This window comes from Lissotriton helveticus, chromosome 5_1 (assembly GCF_964261635.1).
Source record: "Lissotriton helveticus chromosome 5_1, aLisHel1.1, whole genome shotgun sequence".
Classification (NCBI taxonomy): Eukaryota; Metazoa; Chordata; class Amphibia; order Caudata; family Salamandridae; genus Lissotriton; species Lissotriton helveticus.
The window spans coordinates 470,956,603-470,978,831 of record NC_136065.1 but is presented as its reverse complement, the minus strand read 5'-3'; the positions used below and the strand labels follow the sequence as shown (position 1 = coordinate 470,978,831).

The 22,229-nt window shown below is 49.1% G+C and overlaps 1 protein-coding gene across 5 annotated transcripts in view; it reads left to right on the top strand.

Moving 5' to 3' along the window:
• PAOX (polyamine oxidase) overlaps positions 1-22,229 on the top strand; it is a 691,001-nt gene that overhangs the window by 88,360 nt on the left and 580,412 nt on the right. For all 5 annotated transcript variants that reach the window (XM_078642766.1, XM_078642765.1, XM_078642763.1 and 2 more), the window contains exon 2: positions 19,316-19,481. In XM_078642766.1, the coding sequence (XP_078498892.1) occupies positions 19,325-19,481 (157 nt within the window). In that variant the 5' untranslated portion in view covers positions 19,316-19,324. The remainder of the gene's footprint in view (positions 1-19,315; positions 19,482-22,229) is intronic.

Sequence of the window (22,229 nt, the reverse complement as noted above, 5' to 3'; positions counted from 1 at the left end):
GACAGGAACAAAATATTTGTGGCACAGCCAACACGTGTTTTGCCACCATCGGCTAGTAACCCTGGGGCTTCCTAATGGCGTCATGTCTTTTTTCCTATTGCGTATTTTATGATTCCAGTTTCTGTAGCTATCCAGAACGAGCAGGTAGGACCATCAAAATTAAAGAACCTCCCCATGACCTTGGAGTGTGATGATTCCTGAGCTATAGTTATTCATTAATTCCTTGTTCCAGAACTGGCACTGCCTTCAGTGCTACCTTGACTCCTGAGCCTTAGTTATTCCTTGTTTCCTTGATTGCTGAACCAGTACTGTTTAGTGCACCCTTGACGCATCTACCTGTCTTTCCCTTTTCCCAGTCCCTGCTTTTCTTCCCATTACCTTTGTTCCAGTTCCTAGTTTTCTGTCTTACTATTCCTACTGTCTTGCTTCTAACTCCCTTTTATGTTTGTTACCAGTTTTCTGCCAAGTGTGCTCTTTCTTTTCCCATACCTTGAATCCTTGGTTTCTGAGCTAGAGCTGATTCCTTGGTCCTCGAGCTAGCACTGCCTTCAGTGCTACCTTGATTCGTGAACCAGTACTGTGAGAAGTTGGCCTGGTATATGATGTCCACTAGTTAAAATGGGCCCCTTGCACCAGTCCAAACAACCCAAAACAATGGTGATTTAAGAGGTCAAAGATAACCTTAGAAAGCTATCCAAGTGGTAGCTTTGGAGAGCAGCTTTCAGGCTTAGTCTTGAAGGGATATTAAGCAGCTTGTTTTACCAGAATGCAACCTTATAGTATTGGTTAAATGAAATATGTATTTATTATTATAACACACCCTAAATACTTCACAGTATCTGCTACATGCAGATAAACCCAAAGCACACAATACTGTAGCACAGAAACAATCGTAAGTAGCACTAATATACAGCGGGCTCCCGGGGGAGACAAAACCATATACTAATATAATGGTATAAGAACCACGACTCGAGTCAAGACAGTGTCTAGAGGATGTAAAATCGCTGGGACCCCAAGGAACCACCCAAGGTGAGTAAGGAGGGAACGCACGGAGGATGGGTGCAGTGTGTGAACACGACTGCGTGCTACGTTCAATTCAATGGGAGAGTCGCGTTTGCAAATTTACAGTTTAAGGAATCTTCGCAGTGGATTACAAGGAAACCCTGGAATATAGAAGGTTGGAGAGCCACCCCAACCGTTTATACCGAAGTACCAGAGTTACCTATCCCAGGGAAGACGGGTGCACAAGGCTGAAGTGGCATCGGAAACCGCTTTCGTTCTCAATGGGAGTATTCAAAGAAATGCCACTGCTGGAAAGAAGAAAAGTGTCTGGTGGAACCCACAGGTGGATTCTTAATGGAAGGAACCTGAAAGCAGAGGGGACAGAGTCTGGGTCACTCAGTTGTGACCAGGGGGTCGGTAGACAAATGCCCACCGATGCCGTGTGATTCAGGTGTGAAGATGGAGACTGTGACTCTACAGCTGCAGGGACCAGGAGACATCGAGGATGACCAGGAGCCGGATATGAGCTGTCCCACGAAGTATGTAGAGTGCTGAGGGGTCGGTGTCCGGCGGTAGCACCAACAAGCCTTGGCAACGGCAACCCACAAAGAAGGTAAACTAAGGTTACGGTCTGAACCTGGAATGGACCAAGGGACTCGCCACAGCAAAGGGAGTCAGGGCAGGCCTGGAGCAACCAGGGGAGCCCAAGAAAAGCAGTTTTTTCCCTCAAGTGGACCAGCAGGCCAAAGGCACAGGAGTCGCGAGGGGACCTCTAGCAGTTTCACAAAGTCACAGCTTGCTGGGCACAGAGTGCGAGGAGGCCGAAGTCCTTTGTACGAAATGTGCGCAGAGGTTGGGGCTATCGATAGCCCAATGCACTTAGTTGAGGAACGCCAACAAGCATATCATCTTGCAAAAGTACGCGGTGCACAGGGGTTTGGGTTATGCGGTCCCCACGAGGGATACTGGCCTCAAACTTGGTGAGAGGGCAGCTCGACCTCAAGGAACGTAGGAACCCACCCTATGTGATGCTGGAACCTTCAGAGTCCGAAGGAGCTCAGGATCAGCAGCCTGGTTAGTTGCGTGACATTGCCTGCAAAGCAGGGGAGTGATTCCTTCACCCCAAGGGAAATACTTCAGTTGTACTTGATGCTCCACAGGTCCTGCAAGGAGCCTGTATGGTGCACAGGCACAGACAATGCTTTGTACGGAGAGGGAATTGAAGTCTGGCCCAGTCGAAGTCCAGAGTGCCCAGACGGTCAAAGGTCAGTGGTTTCTTGATCAGAATCTTGTCCTTGTCGAATCTATGCTCCTACAGCCATCTAAGCCCTTTTGTACGCACAGGAGATGGTTGGACAGATTATGGGGACCCTCCCAGGGGAAGGTCAGAACAGAGGGGAGGTTACTCCCGGGTCCTTTGTCCAGTTGCGCGCCAGAGCAGGAGCCAACGGCTCCCACGACTGGTTTCAACTGGACTATGCACAGGGACACCAAATGTTCCCCATCATGCAGACTTTTAGGCACTTTGGAAGTGCATCCACCCAGCTCCAATACAGTAAATCCTGTCTGGGAGGTGGTCAAACCTCCCTGTGATTTGTGCTGCCTTCCTCTGGAGCAGCAGGAGGGCAGAAATGTGTCTCTGGCCGGCAGCAACCATTTTGTGCTATCCGGGTTGAGAAGGCTCGTACTGGGAAGACCAGGGATCCAACAAAGCTTGCTTCTGAAGGGTGGAATCATACCTTCCACGTATGATTCCAAGGTGTTTGATACCAAACATGACGTGGTGTATTGCAGCCGTTTTCGAGATAGCATTTTACACGAGCATATAATGCACTTCTACCTATATGTCTGGCTGCGTCACCGACAACCCAGGAGAATGGTCTCTGAAGCCTGTAGGAGTGCTCTGCTCATGCAGGGGCACTGAGCTCAAAGCACTAAAACTTGATCTCAGGGGGGGAGGAGCTTGGCGGGCATCCGAGATGGCCGCGTGAGCACAGCGCTCTCCGGACCCCCGCCGCTCCCGGCTTAATATCCTGCTTTAATCCTGATTCTTTGCGAGGATTCATATAGAGGACGTTGGGCTGATCTACCTGGACCTTTCAGAAACTGATTTGGACATCGGGTGCCTGAATTATGTTCAATTGAACTTTTGGGCTCCACCCTCGAAGTGCGCCCGGGACTGGGTGAGGTTCGGTGGCCGTTTTGGAGTTGAACAACAACGGCAGGGGGATTGGTCTTGCGGGTCCCCTTCTTAAGTTTCGGTTTCGTTTCTGCCTCAGACTGGGACACTGGTGAGAGGGTCGGGCCAGAGCTGCGACCTGGACACGAGTAGGTTGTCTGGCCCTTGGCTGCACTGTTCCTTGAGTGGGCTGCCTCTATCCTGGTGATACCCCTCTTGTAGTCCTTTGGTCCCGGGGCCTCCATTTCTGGTGCCCGGTCCGTCGACCCTGGTGACTTTACTCGTGACGCATCTTCAAAATGGCGGGCAGAGGGGACCGAGAGACGCGCAAGACGAAGACACCTCTGCGCGGGGGTCCGGTTCAATCTAATGTTATGGATCGTTATACCCACTCTAAAGGGTCCCCCGGAGCTGCCCTGCCCGGTCCCATTGCGTCCGATCAAGTGGTGGATGCGTCGACGGAGCCCTCCTTGCAGGACATCATGGGCGCCATTTCTGGCATGAGGGAATCCATAGGCCAACAGTACGAAACCTTGGCCCACAAACTTGACACTGTGGCAATTGAGGTGAATTTGATTCGAGCCGATCTCTCCAAGACGAACGAAAAGGTGAAGTCGTTGGATATCAAATCATCCAGCCTCACGACGGACGTCTCTGATATTCAGACGGAGATTGGCAATCTCCGTAGGGTGAACGATTTCATGACCCGGCGCTTGGAGGATTTTGAGAACAGGGCACGTCGCTGTAATGTTCGCGTGGTTGGTGTGCCGTAGAATCCAGAACCCCACTCGGTTGATCTCCTGGTTGAAGACCTCATCCAGAACCACCTTTCCCCGTCTGGCCTTAGTAAATTTTTCGCAGTGGAGCGCGCACATCGTGTTCCGGGGGGCCAGGGCAAGCCAGGCGCCCCGCCGAGACCTATTGTTGCAAAGCTTTTCCACTATAGAGATCGGGACGCTATCCTGCAGGCCTCGCGGGTGAAGGGCCCGGTGGCCTTTGAGAATGCCACGGTGAACTTTTATCCGGACTTTTCCCAACAGGTCCAGAAGCAGCGTATGGGATTTCGTGGTGCCAAGAAGCGTCTTAGGGACATGGGGATGCGTTACGCAATGCTCTTTCCGACCAGGTTGCGGGTGGAGTATAATGATCGAACTTTCTTCTTTGATCGGCCAGATGCTGTGAATGACTGGCTAGACTCCCTGCCTCATCGACCTCCTGAGACTGAGTCCGAAGCCCACCCGGGCGGTGCTGAAGGTGGCGTAGAGAGCTGAACATTTCATCTTGGACTGATGCCTTGTTTTGTATACCTTCTCCAGGGATGTAAGCCTATGTTCCTCTACCTCACATGTGTTTTGATGTATGATCTTTTTCTCGTCATTGGTTTGATCGGGAGGCGGGTGGGACAGAGCCTTTCCTCCTCCGGGGTCTTTGTGTAGAATAGGGGTTCTTGGGCGACAGGCACACTGCAGGTTGGGGTGGCTTTTTAGCTTTTTGCAGGGGTGCAGGGTGGGGGGTGTTTTCTTGTTACCTGGGGGGTGGGTGGTTGGGAAGTTTGTTGTTTGTTTGTTCTGTGTTCAAGGCGACTTTATTCTGTATCTGGACTGCTTTTTATGGTCATGCTCATTGGTGGGGGGTTTGGGCTTTTTCGGGTGGGATGGGGGGTAGCGGGTTGAGATTTGTTTCGTGGAACGTTAATGGTCTGGGAGATCGTATCAAGCGAAGTGTGGTGTTGAAATGTATACGACGTTTATCTCCTGACATTGTTTTCCTGCAGGAGACTCATTTGATAGGCAATGTTTGTCATGCAATGAATAGGTGGGGCTATCGCCTCGTAGCGCATTTGGGGTTTACCTCGGGTTCCAGGGGTGTGGGTATCCTTGTTCGGGCTTCCCTCCCCCTGGCTATTGATGATGTTATTCAGGATGACCGGGGGCGGTATGCTGTTCTTGTGGGTCGATATGAAGGCCGTGCCCTCTCCTTATTAACTGTTTATGTGCCCCCCGGCTTGCAGACTTCTACCTTTTCAGATTTGGGTCGTGTCTTGTTAGACCTCCCTGATAGTACTCTCTTTCTGGCTGGTGATTTTAATTCGGTAGTCTCCGGTCTCCACGATCGCCACCCCCCTAGGGATACCCCTGCGGCTCAGCAGTGGTTGGGTGGATTTTTGGATACCTTTGGCCTGGTGGATTGCTGGAGGCTTTTGCATCCTACGCAGCTTCAGTACACCTTTCACTCTGGGGCCCATGGGAGTCTGTCTCGGCTGGATTATTTCCTGATGCCTGCGGCTCAGTCCCCAGCGGTGCGTGAGATTGTGCACCTGCCCAGGGGTATCTCTGACCACTCTCCGCTCTGGCTTCGTTTTGAGGTTGGGGTGGAGGCAGTGGGCCGGGTGGCCCCCATTAATCCGTGGTACCTCACCTCCCCCGAGACCCGCACCCTTTTGCTTAAGTCCTTGGACTCGTATTTTCTGGATAACGAGGGGTCGGTTTCCTCTGCTGTGTCCCTATGGGAGGCCTTTAAGACCGTGATTCGTGGGCAGGCTCTCTCCCTTGTTGCTGAGGCTAAGAGAGCGGGAAATAGAGAGGTGGTTGATCTTGAGGGGGAGATTTCTGCATTGGAGGAGGGTTTGGAATCTGGTGTCACACCTGAGAAGCTCCATGCCCTGGGTCTGAAACAATTTGCTTATAAGTCCGTGGTCACAGATGCCACCAAAGTGATGTTTCGGGAGCAACAGGGTCGTTTGTATGATGTGGGTGACAAGGCGGGTAAATTGCTGGCATGGCTGGATAAGAAGGAGAGAGCTAATCGTGTGGTACCCGTGATTCAGTCTGCGAGTGGTGTGAGTATAACGGACCCGATTGGAATAGTTGACCGGTTCGCCGATTACCTCCGTGTGGTGTATACCCCTGTGTCTGAGAGGGATGTGGTTGACTCTCGCCTTTTGTTGCGTGATATAGCCCTGCCCATTGTTTCCGATTTAGACCGTGTGGCGTTGGACTCCCCCTTTACGGTTGATGAGATAGCTACTGCCATCCGTTCCCTCCGTTCGGGCAAAGCATTGGGCCCGAACGGGTTGCCAATCGAATTGTACAAGTTGCGTCCCGATAGGGTGGCTCCGTATCTTCGCGCCATGTTTCTGGAGTCCCGGGAACGGGGTATTCTCCCTTATGATCAGAGACTGGCCACAATAGTTGTCATCCCCAAGGAGGGTAAACCTCGTGATCTTTGTTCCTCCTATAGGCCCATATCCCTGCTAAATGTTGAACCCAAGGTATTGGCGAAACTCCTGGCATCCCGTCTCTTGACGGTCATTAGTGACTTGGTCCATCCGGATCAATCTGGATTTATCCCGCATCGCAACACGGCTCTGAACCTGCGTCGTCTTCACGGCGCGATCGCGGGGGCGGGGCTTCTGACGGAGCCGGCCATTTTGGCATCGTTGGATGCTTCCATGGCCTTCGACACGGTGGAGTGGCCTTATCTTTGGGCGGCTCTTGAGAAATTTGGTTTTGGGCCTGAGTTTATTGGTTGGGTCCAGTTACTGTACGCGGAACCTCTGGCGCAAGTAGTGGTGAATGGTAGGGTCTCGGCTCCTTTCACCCTTGGTAGGGGTACCCGTCAGGGATGCCCCTTGTCTCCGTTACTGTTTGCGCTCGCCCTGGAACCATTGGCTGCTTGGCTTCGGTGGGAACCTTCCCTCAAGGGGATCCGCTGGTCTCCGGACTTTGAGGACCGCGTTTCGCTTTACGCGGACGATATCCTTTTATATCTCACCTCCCCGCGTAAATCTCTGTCTGTTCTGTTTGACGTTCTTGCTTCCTTTGGAGCCAATTCGGGCCTTGTTATTAACTGGACCAAGTCCTGTGTATATGTTCTTTCGGGGGTTTTGCCCCCCTTGCCGAGCAGACTTCCTATTCAGGTGGTCCACTCGGGTTTCACGTATTTAGGGATTTTTATTACGTTGGACCCGACGCTCCGCTTTGAGCGTAATCTCCTCCCACCGTTGCTTAGATTGCGCCTGGATGTGGCCCGTTGGCGTAAGCTTCCTTTGTCTCCTCTGGGAAGGGCGGCTCTGTTTAAAATGATGTCCTTGCCGCGATTCCTTTACGCGCTCCAAAACTCCTATGACGCTATTCCTAAGACCTATTTCCAAGAGATTGAGAGTCTTCAGCGGCAATTGATATGGGATGGGCGTCCGCGTATCGCGCTCGCAAAGCTCACCATCCCTTGGTATGACGGGGGCATGGCGCTCCCCGATATCAAGCGATATTACTGGGCTTCCCAGTTGTCCGCCATTAATCACGTGATGTTTTCCCCGGGTCGTAATCCTGAATTCGAGATGGACAGATTCCAGCTCCCGGGTGGGGACTTTACTAGAGCACTTTATTCTCGACCGGCCGGGCGCCATCTTGTGGGCCCATCCAAGATCGCAGTAACTGTATGGCGAGCTGCGAATGTGAGTTTGGGGTGGGAGGATCGCTTGACGTTGGCGACGCCGCTTTATGCCTCGGAACGTTTGGGCGGACTTTGGTCTACCAAGGGTTTCGACCGCTGGGATATGATTGGGATTTGTAAGGTGGGTGATGTGTGCTCGAACGGTTGTGTGAAGTCGTTCCAGGCCCTCCAGGCGGAATATGGTTTGAGTGGTAGGGAATTTTTTCGCTACCTGCAGGTCCGGCACGCCCTCGCCTCAGTTTTAGTTCCTGATGAGACCCTGCCTGAATCTTCCCCCCTCGAGGACCGTGTCCTTGATGGGCATCTTCCCGATAGTACTATTTCTCTGATTTACAAGAAATTGATCAATAATCGGGCGGACTTATTGGTCCGACTTCGGGAGGCTTGGGTTGGCGATGGGTTGGAACTGGACGACGAGGATTGGCAGTCGGCACTCTCTTCTCCCAAGGAGGTGGCCATTCCTGCCCGTCTCCGTTTGGTTCAACTTAAGATTCTTCATCGAGTTTATGTCACGGGTCCGCGTCTGGTGACGATGGGCTTTTCTTCGGATGGGCTATGTAAGCGTGGTTGTGGTTTGAGTGCGACCTTTTTACATATCCTTTGGGAGTGCCCGGTGGTAGCGGCTTACTGGACTGCTGTGCTTGAGGTGATGACTGCTGTGACTGGTGTTGCCCTGCGGCCGGAGCCACGACGATGTCTGTTGAATGTGTGGGAGCCCACTGACTACTCTGTGGCCCAGACCAGATGGGCTACCCTGGGATACATGATTGCTAAGCGGGATGTTGCGCAACTCTGGGGCGCTTCCAGGCCCCCTGAGGTCTCGAAGTGGGAGGACAACATGGACTGGTCCATGTTTCGTGAGAAGACGGTTTATGTGGCCAGGGGCAGACCCAGGGCGTGGACGAAGGTTTGGGGCCAGTGGAATGATTATCGTGGGGATATTTGCACCCCTCCCCTTGTAGGCACTGCTGAGATTGTCCTATCTCCCTAGATGTGCGTTCCCGGAACCTCCCCATACGGGTTTTTTTTTTTCTGTATTTCCGGTTCTCCCCGCTGCTCCCCTCCCCCCCTCCCGACTTGATTGGAGCCTCCGGGCTCTGGGTGTGTTCTCCTGATCGTGGACCGTCCCCTCCGTTCTTTGGGCTGACCTTAAGTATCGTGCATTCGCCTTTTAGTGTTTGTTTTTCTTTTGTAAAATAAAAAATTCGAGTTGCTCTGTGATATATGTAGAGTATGCTTTGTGCTCGACCTGTACCTGACCACGGGTGTACATTTCTGTTTCATGCATTGTGCCTTGTTATTAGCGGCCAGCCCGTGCGGTTGTAGGCCCATTCTTGTACGTTTCTATGCTTGCTCCAATAAAGGTTTTTGAAAAAAAAAAAACTTGATCTCAGGCGGGCGGAACGCCTCTGGAGACGTCAGTATTCCCCTCCTCTGCGCGTTCAGTAGAGACAACTTCTTATCAACTACAAAAAAGCAGTCCTTAATGCCAAAACCTCTTATTTCACGGAGAGAGTATCGCTCTCCGTGAATAAACCCCGTGAAATCTTCTCTTTGGTTCGCAATCTTGCCACTTCTGATCGTTCTTCCCCCGGCTTGGTTCCCTCCCAATCCCTCTGTCTCTCACTCAATAACTTTTTTATCGACAAGATTGCGAAAATTAAAGCTAACATTCCTAATGTGCCTCAGCCTATCCTTACCAGCCCTGGCACTCCCCCTTCCTCCTCCCTTGACACTTTCCCCCCTATCTCCCCTGACTTGTTCCGCAACTACCTGTCTAAAGTTAAATCTGGTTCTCCTTTGGACGGCGCTCCTGCGCGTATCCTCAAAGCCCTTTTCACTAACGTCCTGGTCCTCCCCTCACTCTTCTCAACTCCTCATTGGCCTCCGGTGCTGTCCCCTCTTTCTTTAAAGCTGCTGTTGTTCTCCCTATCCTAAAAAAACCTGGTCTAGATCCTTCCCTCCCCGCTAACTTTCGTCCCATTTCCCTTCTTCCCTACTTGGGCAAGATCCTAGAGACCCACGTCACCTCCTGCCTTTCCTCATACATCGAGGACAATGGCCTTTTAGCTTCCCACCAGGCGGGCTTCCGCCCTGGCCATTCTACAGAAGCGGTGGTTCTCGCGGTCTTGGATGAACTCAAGGGCAAGGCAGATGTTAACCTTCCCCAAGCCCTGGTGCTTCTCGATTTGTCCGCTGCGTTTGACACGGTCGACCATTCCATTCTTCTCGACCGTGCCTGCGCAGCGGGCATTCGGGGCGTGGCCTTCTCCTGGCTAGCATCCTTTCTTCAGGATAGGCATCAGGCCGTTCATCTCTCTGGTTTCTCTGCCCCCTCCTGTCCGGTCACCTGTGGTGTTCCTCAGGGCTCCTCTCTTTCCCCTCTCCTCTTTAATCTGTACATCTGTCCCCTTGTTTCTTCTCTTCTCAAACTGGGGGTCTCTGTATATAATTATGCAGATGACCTTCAGCTTGTCTTTGATCTGTCTTCTACTCCCGATTCTATTCCCAAGTTCAGTTCCACCCTTATTTTTATCTCTGAGTGGATGAGCGCCAACCATCTTAAGCTCAATCCCGATAAGACGGAACTTGTCCTCACGGGTGGCCCTTCCAACCCTTGGTCTCCTGCACATTGGCCCCCTTCTTTTGGCCCCCCCCACGCCCTCTTCCTCTGTCCGCACCCTTGGCATTAAAGTCAGCTCTGACTTAACCATGCACAGCCAGATCAGCTCTGTTGTGTCTGCATGTTTTCTTTCCCTCCGTCTTATCCGGAAAATTTCTCGCTTTTTCACCATCGACGCGCTGAAAACCATAGTCTTGGCTTTAGTCATCTCTCGCCTCGACTATGGCAATGGCCTGTACGTGGGCATCCCTTCCCACGAATCCCGACGTTTACAGGCCATCCAAAACCAAGCTGCCCGTCTAATTCTCTCCCTCCCCAAATCCTCTCACATTACCCCGGCTTTGAAATCCCTTCACTGGCTCCCCATCCGCTTTAGATCCCTTTTCAAACTAGCTTGCTTTGCCTTTCGTGCCCACTCTCGCTCTGCCCCTGTCTATATCACTTCCCTCATTTCTCCCTATGTTCCCAGTCGCACTCTCCGGTCTTCCTCTCTTTCTCTTCTTCACATTCCCCGCTTTCGCAAATCCAGATCCGGGGGCACTCGTCTCTCCGTCTTGGCTCCCCAGTTCTGGAATAGTCTCCCACTTCATCTTCGTTCCATTCCTATTCTCAGCCATTTCCGTAAAGCTTTAAAAACTTTTCTTTTTTCTTTGGCTTTCCCTTCTTAGGTTCCCTTGTGTCCCCCTCTGTGAGTTCTGTTCCAGGTCCCCCAGCGCCAGGAAGCCGCTCGGCAGAAGTGTGCTTTATTAAATATTGTTTCCATTTCATTTAATTTCATTTCACCCTCTCACGTAAAACCCAGCACCCTGCCGTCAAGGATTGTCAAGGCCTGCTATAGGGGTGATGTAGGTTTTAAGTGTAGTGACCTAAAGATATAGTAAACCTATATCTAAAGTAAGTGGTGCATGCACCATCTTACACAGGCTGCAATGGCAGGCCTGTAGGTCCCTTTTGCATGGTCTCTCATGGGTGGCATAATACATGCTTTAGCCCATGGGAGGCCTCCGGGGTACCTATGCCCTGGGTACATGTGTACCATATACTAGGGACTGACAAGGGTACACTAGTATCCAATCTGGAGTGTACCTAAGTACATGACCTAACGTTTTAGGGAGAAAGCAGATAGACTGGGGTCCTGATTAGCAGGATCCCAGTCAGACTAGTCAAAAAGAGTGTAACTTCAATCAAAAAGTGGGGGTAACCATAAGAAGCAGATCCTACTTTGCTACAAGTACGATTTAGTGCACCCTTGTAGTCTGTCTCCTGTATTTAACTTTTACCAGTCCCTGCCTTTTTTCCATTTTCCTTTTGTTCCCGTTTTTACCTTGCTATGTGCCTGTTTCTGTACTCTTAGCTTTCAGGATCCTTGTGGGTGTTTCTTACCTTGTGCCCTTTGTTTTCCCTTCTTTCTTATTAAGCACTCTTCCTTGTTAGCTCCTTGTCTATTGTGGCTGTGTATTTAGTTCTGCACCCTTGCTGTTACAGCCTTGTGTGTTCTTGTATGATCGCCAGGATCCATGGACACAACTGACAGCCTAGATGGTGTTTCTTGTCTACTGACAGTATTGTTATTGATTTATAACATCACTATAAATATTAGCTCCACAGACCCTGCCTTTGCATGTATATCCTATAAGTGGGAATTTGCCGTCAGCATCTGTAACAGCAGTTGTGGGTGAGGAACTTACTGATCTTCAATCTTACTGTGTGAATCTTAGGAGTGCTTTAACCCTCATTCCCTCTATTGTTAATGTTGTTATGTATATGTCTTGCATGTCCAGCCTGGGTGTTAGTTATTATGAATGCTAAATCACATAATGAGTGTTTATCCTTTCCCAGTCTTAACCATCTTGTTCCCTTGTGCAGGCTTACTCTATATATCCTTTTTCTCCTCTGATTCTGTGTGATCCTGGGCAGCGCTGTACTTTTTTCTGCTTAGTTTTTCTCCCCAGCACTAATCCTTGCCCAAGTTGTTGACTGTGTTCCAGACATAGTCCTGAACAGTTCTGACAGGTTTTCTTTTGCCTAACTCATGTATTGCACCATCAAGTTCTTGGGACCAGTCACGCAGTCCATCCCATCCTTATGTGGAGACTTTTAGGCCCCTTCCCACCCCTCTCTGACTAGGTGAGTGGGCCCTGCACTCGGTGTCCATACAGAATATCAAAGGTACCAGGCCCTACTCCCTTCTACAGGGCATGAAAAGATCTCACTTCCTCTTGAGCTTTTTCTGCCAGATTTACAGTCATGCTCTTCAGTGGGTTGTTAAACTGCTCCAGCAAAGCATTGGTTTGTGAGTGGTATGCTGTGGAGAAGTGGTATGTCACACCAGCCTGCTTCCACATCTCTCTCATGTAAAAAAAGATGAAGTTGTTTACCTGGTCAGATTTTAGCATCCTTGGAAGTTAAACACTAGAAAAGATCCACAGGAGAGCTCTTGCTATCACCTTTGCAGTCATGCTGCTCATAGGTACTGCTTCAGGGTACCTGGTGGCGTGATCCACTACAAAGAAGATATACTTGTTGCCTGACTGTGAGGGAGAGGGTCGAATGGATCAACTATGTCCATTTCCACCTGCTCAAATGGAACACCTAAAACTGGGAGAGACACGAACGGTGCCTTAGTACTCTCTCCAGGCTTACTCAACTGACAAGCTGGAAGGGTGCTACAGAACCTCTCTCTGTCTCTGCACATCCCTGGCTAGTAGAACAGAGGGCCCAACCTTCCCTGGGTTTTCTAATTCCCAGGTGTCCTGCTAAGGGCACTGCATGTGCCAGTGGCAACAGGAAGTTCCGCGCACTAATGGAACCACTATCCTCTTGCTAGTCCCTGGCTCAGGATTTACCTGTTTACTATAGAGAAGACCATCCTCCCAGCCAACAGTGTTTTTCGACCACTCCTTGACTGATCTGTTCCTGGGCTTCCTTCTGAAGTCCCACAAGCGTATGGCACACCTCCTGTGCCTTGTGGAAATCGTCCAGGGTAAGTCCCAAGCAGCTAACCAACCCTGTTGCTCCCGATGCGACTCAGACTCCAGCAACTGTTGTGCTTTCGGAGCCTCATCCTTCACGCTATCTGGAGCCCACTTTGAGACTGAAATGCAACCTGTGCTGTGGTTAACACAGCTGAAGTTGTCCAAGCCATTAAGGCTTCTGGTCCTGGAACCAGACCACGGGCAATCAAATCATTGCCCATGAAACACCCAACTCCTTGCTTTTCTTTTACCCTGACATTAATCATGGCCGCCACTGAGCTGAATCTCAACCCTGACAATTGGATACTCCATGCCTTCTCCACTGTTTACCAAACCTGTATCCTTGGTTCCGGGGATCACCTACTCAAGCTTAATGGGCCTCCTAGTGCTGAAGGCTCCAGTATTCCTCAGTGCTGGCAGTTTTCTCCCATTGACACTAACTTCCTGCACAAATCCCATTGTGTTAGGATGAAATTGCTTTAGAACATCTGGGTCCCTTTCCTAAATGTCCATAGATACTGGTTTAAGCACAGCCGGTCCCTCTCAGCTACCTACACCCACGTGTGACATACTTGCTATAACAGGTGTCGCCGAGTCAAGCTCGTTCTTTTGACAAGCTCTTTTAAAATGTCCCACCTGGTGGCACTTGAAGCAAGTTACCAACTTGGACTTCCGAGGATTTCCTTACCTTCCCATCTCTTAATGCTTCTTTCCGCATATACTATTATAATGACCATCATTCCTGGGCCCGCCTCGAGTCCCATGAGAATAACCCTGACCCTTACCCTCCCTTTTAGAATCAGTCCGTTGAGAGTTGTTCACCCCTGCTGGCTTAGAACTGTGCTGCTCTGCCCCTTTGTGAATCCGGTTAGCTAACCACTTCTCACATAACCCTGCAAGTTTTGTTGGATCTCGTTCTGTCAGGTCAGTCAGATATTGCTTCAGAGGAGTAGAGCCCTCCCCTTTGAATTTCTTAGTCCCTATCAGCTGGTTCAGGGACTGAAAATTCTTGGCCTCCATCCCTCTTACCCTCTCATTGCAATCGCACAATACACCATGAATCCAAGTCTCAAATGGAACACCATCTGCTCTCTTGCAGTCACAGAATCTCTGCAGGAATTGAGCTGGCTGTGGTCAAACCCTCCTAATCAGAGCTTCCTTCATTTGCTCATAGACCATCTGGTCTACCACAGGTATTTTCTCAATTACGGCTGTCCCTTCTATTAAGGCAGCTGCCATAGGCACTTCATTTAAGGCCTGCACCTTACAGGTGACTTTAAAGCTCACAAACCCCATTCCAAAATATCCTGACCTTCCACATACAGATCTTTTAGAACCATGTTCACCACCCGGCCTGTGTTGAATGTAAAGCCACTTATCTCAGATGGAGTTGTCAGTGGTGCCATCCTACGTTTCTCTCTTTTAAGAGCTATCCTTTCCCTTTCCAACTCTCTTCCCTTTTTCTTCTGTTTCTCCTCTCTTTCTTTCTGTTTCTCCTCCCTATCATAACTTCTCTTCCTGGGCTCATTCCTCCTGTTTCTCTGCCTTCTCTCCTGTTGTTCCCCGTGAGCTAGCTGTCTTTCTCATCATCCTCAGCCTTAGATTTCTGAATTCCCCACTACAAGCTCAGCCTCTTCTATACTCAACCAGCCCAAGGGATTCATTCCTGAAAGTGGAGACTGTGGTGTATGCATCTGAGGTATTCTTGTGCATACACCTTGGATGGTGAGTGTCTTGGTGAAACTCTTGAAAATACATTGTGAGGCACGCTTGGCATGTGTCTGGGATAGATTTGTGCTAAGGTACCATAGAGCCTAAGTCTTCAGGGCTCTCTTCCTGGGTTTCTACCATGGTTCTGTCAACTTCATCCTCATCCCTTTCACCCAGTATATCAAACTGATTCCTAATGAAATTAGCAAGGACCATTCTGTCCCTACTTCTGTGAATTCTCTACCCTCTGTCCCTACAAAACTCCTTCATCTGAATTGTGGACAAGGTGCTGAGAGCAATTCCCAAACCTGTTTTTTTCCATTGTCTATGCGTGTTACCTTTATGCATAAAAGATAAAAAACGGGTCTTATTGCACTACTGGCACAAATTGGAAATGAGCAATGCTAATTCTGCCTTCAGGCTGCTAAACGTTAGGCACCCCACCTCTTGCCATCAACTGCCAGAACCCCTTTCAGGGGGCCAAAGGGTATGCTGGGGTTACAGGGCCCAAATGTGGGGGTTGAGGCTGTATACTAATGTCCTGGAGTTCGACCTACTGTGGATCCTGAGCAACTGGGCCAAGTACACCTTCTGCTCTTGACTCTCCGTTGTAACTATAAACGAGCAGTCCAAGGCTCTCTCAGAGGGGAAGTATGAATACAGGATAGTGGGCATGACTCATAATCCAAAGAGCGCCCAGCAGTGTCAATAAAACAATGTTGAGTCAAATACCTATTTCTATTAAAAAAATGCTTTAATAATAATAATAATAATAATAAAACATTTATAGAGCGCCTGGCTGCACAAAACTGTGTGTCCCCGCGCTGACTGCTAATACATTACAGATATCCAGAGGAGCTGTGTTACTAGAGGAAATAGAGAGGGTTTACATTTTAGGGAACAGATAAGTTTTCAGTTTTGTTTTGAATCTCAGTTCGGACGGCTCCATCCGCAGTTGAAGCGGAAGAGCATTCCAGTGTTTTGGGGCTAGGTACCTGAAAGATTTTCCTCCCATCTTAGCTCTATTGATGCGGGGGAGTTCGAAGAGCATCGTACCAGATGACCTTAGGTTCCTGATCGGACGATGTATAGTTAGGAGATTTTTTAGATATCCTGGGCCTCTGTCCTGCGCAATGCGATGGGCGTAGCAAAGGGTCTTAAATGTGATCCTCTCCCTAACCGGAAGCCAGTGGAGTTTGGCTAGGGCCGCTCTAACAGAAGTTCTTCTTGGGAGTCCAAGCACCAGTCGTGCTGCGGCATTCTGCACGCATTGTAATTGATGAAGGCCCCTCTGACTGAGCCCAATCAAAAGGGCATTCCCATAATCTAAATGGGGTGTTACCAGTGCATGGACTATGGTCTTCCTGGCTTTAGTAGGAAGAAGATCCAGCACCTTTCGAAGCACCTTTAAAATGCCGAAGCATCTTCCCGTTATTTTGTTGACCTGGGTTTTACCAGAGAGATCTAGGTCCAGCATAACGCCTAGATTTCTAACCGTCTCTACTGGGGTGGGCAGTTTCCCCAGTTCTCTGGGCCACTATGCATGGGACCATGTGGACGTATCTCTCCCGACCACCAGCAGTTCGGTCTTCTCGCCATTAAGGCGGAGGCAGTTGTCGTTCATCCAGGCCGCTACTGCTGACATACAATCTGAGAAATTGGTGGCATATTCTCTTCTGTTTGGTGTTAACTTGAACACCAGTTGGGTGTCGTCAGCGTAGCTTACAATGCCCACCCCAAAGACCTCTACAATACGTGCCAGGGGTTCCATATAGATGTTGAATAAAGTGGGGCTTAGGCTTGAGCCCTGTGGAACCCCATGGCTGATCTTCCTAGGAGATGATTTGAAGGGTGGACAATGTATCTGGAAGCTTCTGTTGGTCAGAAAGGAGCGTAGCCAAGCCAGTGCGGGTCCCCTTACTCCCATGTCCGAGAGGTGAGACAGCAGCGTTGAGTGCAGTACGGTGTCAAATGTTGCACTCAGGTCCAATAGGACCAGCGCCGCCGTCTCGCCCTCGTCCACTATCTGCCGGATGCATTCGGTCGAATATAGCACTGCTGACTCGGTCGAGTAGCCTGGTCTAAATCCCGACTGAGAAGGATGGAGAAGAGCTTCTTTCTCCAAATGCTCCATAAGTTGTTTATTGGCAATTTTTTCTATAATCTTGGCACAGAAAGGGAGGAGGGAAATTGGTCGAAGATTATGGAGTTGGGATATGTGAATATTGGGCTTTTTTTTTATTGGCATGACTTGAGCGGTTTTCCATGCTTCTGGAACATAGCAATCCTCAAAAGATAGTGTGATCATTTGACTAATATAATCAATAAGTATATTTTCCATAACTCCTTTACACCGGTCAGGTGGACATGCATCGGTGGGGGAGCCGGATTGTATGCCAGTTATGATTTTCAACAAGTCACGTTTGTCCGGAGTTTGAAAACCAATAAGTAGGGATTTGTGACTTTGGATAAGGCTTGTGTCCAAATCGGAATTCAGGGGAGTTGTATTGTTAACAAAGGTAGCTTTATTTCTAACACTACACATTGAAAGCAATATTATGACAGATAGAGGCAATAATACTTTTACCCTTGAGGTCAGGGCTCTAGTGTTTTGCTAGCAATCCCTGGCCTACCCGCTCTTCGTAATGTGGTAGGGGTTATTCCCCATTTACTGGTGGCCTCATCCAGGGAATGCTTACTGGTGGGCCTTAAATCAAAATTCCACTCCAACTCCTAGCAACATAGTCAAAAGTGTCTTGGCGCTGCAGCGCCCGTAGCAGCAAGTCCCCCAGAACCTTATAGACCCGTAACCCTTCTTACCAACTGCAGCAGGGAGGAAGCTTGCAGTGTCTCAGCAAGTGATCCTACCACAGGCACTCACTATGTTTTGGTCCTGTTCGGAGAGGCTGGTGTGTGTGGGAAGAGGAGCAGCACCATGCACGCAGGCTCTTCACAGGAACTTTGGTATTCGCAGTCCCTCATGGCATACAGGGTTAAGTGTAACTCTACCGCCCAAGGTCCCGGCCCTCACCAGACTATAGTCAGGATGACTGCGGCCTCTCCTTGAATATGGTGGGGTTGTCGCTAGGCTCCACAGAGGCTTCGTATAATTTCATGGCGGCCTTTCCTGGCATGCAGGATTGCAGCAACTGGAACTGCACAGGCTTCACTCGCCCCTGATGGCACACTGTTCACGTCCATCTTCGCAGTTGCCCTCACCTGGCATATGGAGGTCATCAACTGGAATCTGCACTCTGGCAATGACTCATATGGGCACACACTTTGCTAGCACACACATTCACCATGCACGTGCTACACAAACACTTCACCCTTCGTGTATTGTACTTCTCACAAGTAGACATACACCCAGTACATGCATTCACCGCCTAAACACTGCACAGCAGTACATCCCTCATGTTATGTACTCCACGCAGGTATACATACACCCAATAAATTCACTCAGCATGCACATACTGCCCAGCACTGCTTTATACCTGCACTATACACTTCCCAGGCACACACACAACCAACGTAAAAGTCAACTTTTCTGCACTGTGCAGCACTTTACATCCACCTGATGTAGGCCAAGGGGTGAGCTAAGCACACAGCAGTGAAACTAGAAAAAAGGTGAGTGAGCTGGTATTAAAAAGGACCTGTTCTCTCCTACTCAGGGCTCGAAAGATAATAAAAATTGCACTAGACCTGCAGGTCTAGTAATGTCAAACATACTTTACCTAACTGGAACACACTTGACCACTGACTCTGAAAGCCTAGAAAATGTGGCAAGTTAACAAGATTTAAAAGCATTTTTATTGCTCATTCACTTTGTGAGCAATAAAGATGCCTTTAAATCTTGCTATCTTGTCACATTTGCTCTGCTTTTAGAGGCAGAGGTCAAGTGTCAGTTTGTCTTCCTACTCACCAGAAAGGGCGAGTAGGACCTACAAATAGCTCGTCCTAATTGAATTTGACTCACACATACGAGCGGGCAAGTGGATTTGTTTAGCCCTGTTACTGATCACTACACAACGTGCTGCCATCACCATGCTTGTGCTGCTTAACTCCTGGTGAAGGCAATAGCATTCCACCACTAGGAGGGCAGCGGTTTGCCCCACCCCACCCCGGGTCCAACAAGACTGCAATCCATGAGAAAGGCTTATGCCATGGAGCACATGCATTATATGTATGTGCCTGTGACCACAGAAAATCAGCATTAGGGATCTAGACAGCAGTACAGTTGAGCACTCGGTGCAGGAATACTTGCTATGCAGAAGACTTTTCCGTCCCAACAGTGTTAAAGCCCAACATGTGTACATCAGTTTCCAAATGTAGTGACTAATCTTTTAACCACGTTGATACCATCAATTCCAGGTCACACCAATGGATCTGCCAAAGTCTGAACCAGTTATTGTGATCATTGGTGGTGGGATTTCCGGGATCGGTGCTGCAGAGCGTCTCTACAGGCACGGTTTAAGAAATGTGAAGATCTTGGAAGCAAATCACCGGCCTGGTGGCAGGATCTGGAGTACACAGTTCGGTGAGGCAATTTACTCTATATATCCATAATTATCAGGTTTGTGCAAAAAGGAAATGAAAGGATATTATGAAAGAAAAAAAAACTTTTCAAAGGAAAACATTTGTTTCAACCTCTTAGAACTAGCAAAGACCATTTCATTTATAATTTCAAAGTTCATCAACCAGTAAAGTTAAACACATGAACAATACAAACCTACAAGACAACATCAAGAACTTTAAACTAACAGTGATTTTTTTATAACACACTTTATTAACCCCTTGCATGCTTAGGACGTGCTCAGCTCGTCATGAGACACCGTGGAGCTGTGCTCATGACGAGCTGAGCTTGTCATAACTGCCGCGGCCGGCCCACGTGCAGCTAATTCCCCGCCTGTGTGGGGGTTCTATTGGAGTGGGCGGAGTCGTGACAAGCCCAGCTTGTCATGAGCCCAGCTCCATTGGGCAGCATGACGAGCACCACGCCGCCGCGTGCGCCTCCGCACTGCGAGGGAATTAGCCCCACGTAGAAGGGGTTCATTTTCTCAAGACGTAGCACCTCATACGATTCTTATTACATAAAGCGTTCTCTCTCATGTGGCGATCAGTGCTCGGTCAGCTGACCTATACATCTAGCATTGATCACAGCAAAAGCAGCTGGAGCCTAAAAGCTCTGGTCCTCTGAACGGTTTACCTTTCGCTCTCTCTTGTAAAAGCTCTCCCCTCAAGATTTAAAAAACACATAAAAAGCTTCTGGTGTGACTGACCGACAGAAACATTTTCTGGCTTCTGAGGGAGGACGAGATGTTTTCATCATCCACACTGATACGCTACCAGGTCGCTGGTAAGGTTCCAGATTTACAAGTTTACTCGTATGACAGCACAGAAGCGTAAGCTCTCCATACTGCTGTACAGGCTAACCTTGGGTTCAAAGGTGTAAAGTTGGATAAAGTGTTGTAGGCAGAATGTATAGAGAAGCTGAAAATGTGCACTGTTCCTGTAAGGAGCCAGTAGCTTTCCTATCCTAGCATGCCTCTGACCGGCAGATTTTGACAGCCTCTGTTCTCTTTTGCCGACTTGTGCTGAGTGGATCTCTGAACACTTAATAGGTTTTGCCGCCCAGTTTTTTGAGGATTTACTCTCCGACTTTCAAGTTTGTATGCCAAAGTTTTAAATGTGTCTGAAAAATTAACAACAGTAATTTTCATTTTTGGAAGAATACTTTTGTGACACTGCCTACACTATTAGTGAGGCATCCCTTCTGCTGAAGAAGAAGGTAGCCTGTGACCCCAATGATCCTTGGCGGTACGTTGTGTAAGCTAGCTGTTTTAGGTCTCGCCTGGCGTTAGCAGCATACATGCGTTGCTCTCGCCATGCGAGGGACTTTTGGAATCAATACGGAAACTAAGCTAGATGTGCATGTGGACGGATCGAAGATGTGCATGGGTAGGACTAGACTTTTCACTGGGGATTTTTTTTTTGGGATCAGCAAACTGTACCTTTCATTCTCCAGTATTAGGGGTGTCTTTCATAGATTCACATGCTTGAATATTCCCCGTCGTCGAAGTGGGAGTCCCACGGTACATAAAATAGCAGTAATATATATATATATACATAAGTAAAATTATTATAATTATAAAATACATATACATATAAATATATATATATATATCTATAATACAAAAAACTCAAAAGTACCATAGAACTGAATAGGCCCATAGAAAGCCTAAGGGAGAAACTCAACTTAGCAACATATCAGTATCATTATGTATTGGTCCAAATTCCAGCTAATCAGGCTGTAGTTCCCTCTAGAACCTTCTCCTCAGAAACCCAAGACCTCAGATTTTCTACCGCACGTCGTGTGAAGGGAGTCTCCCTGAGCTCTGCTCAGTTTTTCTTCTACTCTAGCTGTTATTTCTTCAAAAATGTCTTCAAATAAGAAATCTTTGTTTAAAGCCTGCCCTTCCTGTGGAAAACTGCGCCTTTTTCATGAGGATCCCCACAGTAAATGCATTTACTGTCTCTACCCAGACCACGAGGTTAAGAACTGTAAGTACTGTCGCACTTTTCCTCCAAAGACTCTGAGGGTTAGAGAGGCCCGTCTCCTTCTGTGGCTACAGAAGTTGAAGACTTCAGAGTCTGTGGTTTCTGATGTGGTAAGTTTTTATTTAGGCATTTCCAGATCCTCTCAGAAGCGTGGGTCTGAAACTGAGGTTCCATCTCCTTTTCTTAAGAAGAGTAGACTGTTGGAATCATCCAGGACTGTTTCCCCACAGGATTTGCTTCAGGGCACGTCTACGGGACCTGGTTCTCTGACGTCTGCGCCCAAAGCCTTGCCTTCCACTCAGAAATTTGGCATTGGCTCGTCGACGCGACGAAGGCTGTAACCTCTACGACGACGACGACATGTTCTATGTCATCCACTGCGCCGTCGACGACGTTCACCTCGTCGACGTCAGCCCAAGAGACGAGACCCATTACGTCGATTATTAAGATCTCGTCGACGAGTGTCAAGTCGGTACCGTCGATGAAGAAATCATCGTTGACGCTTCTAACGTCGACGCGGACACCGTCGACGGTTTCGTCGTCGAAGCAAAAATCGACGACGAAGACTAAGTCGTCTACAAGAAGCTCGTCGACTGCTCTATCATCGTCGACGACTACCTCATCGACGGCGCCTTCATCGACGGCCATCACATCAGCAACGGCGACTCCGTCGACGGCCATCACATCAGCGACGGCGACTCCGTCGATGGCTATCCCGTTGACGGCT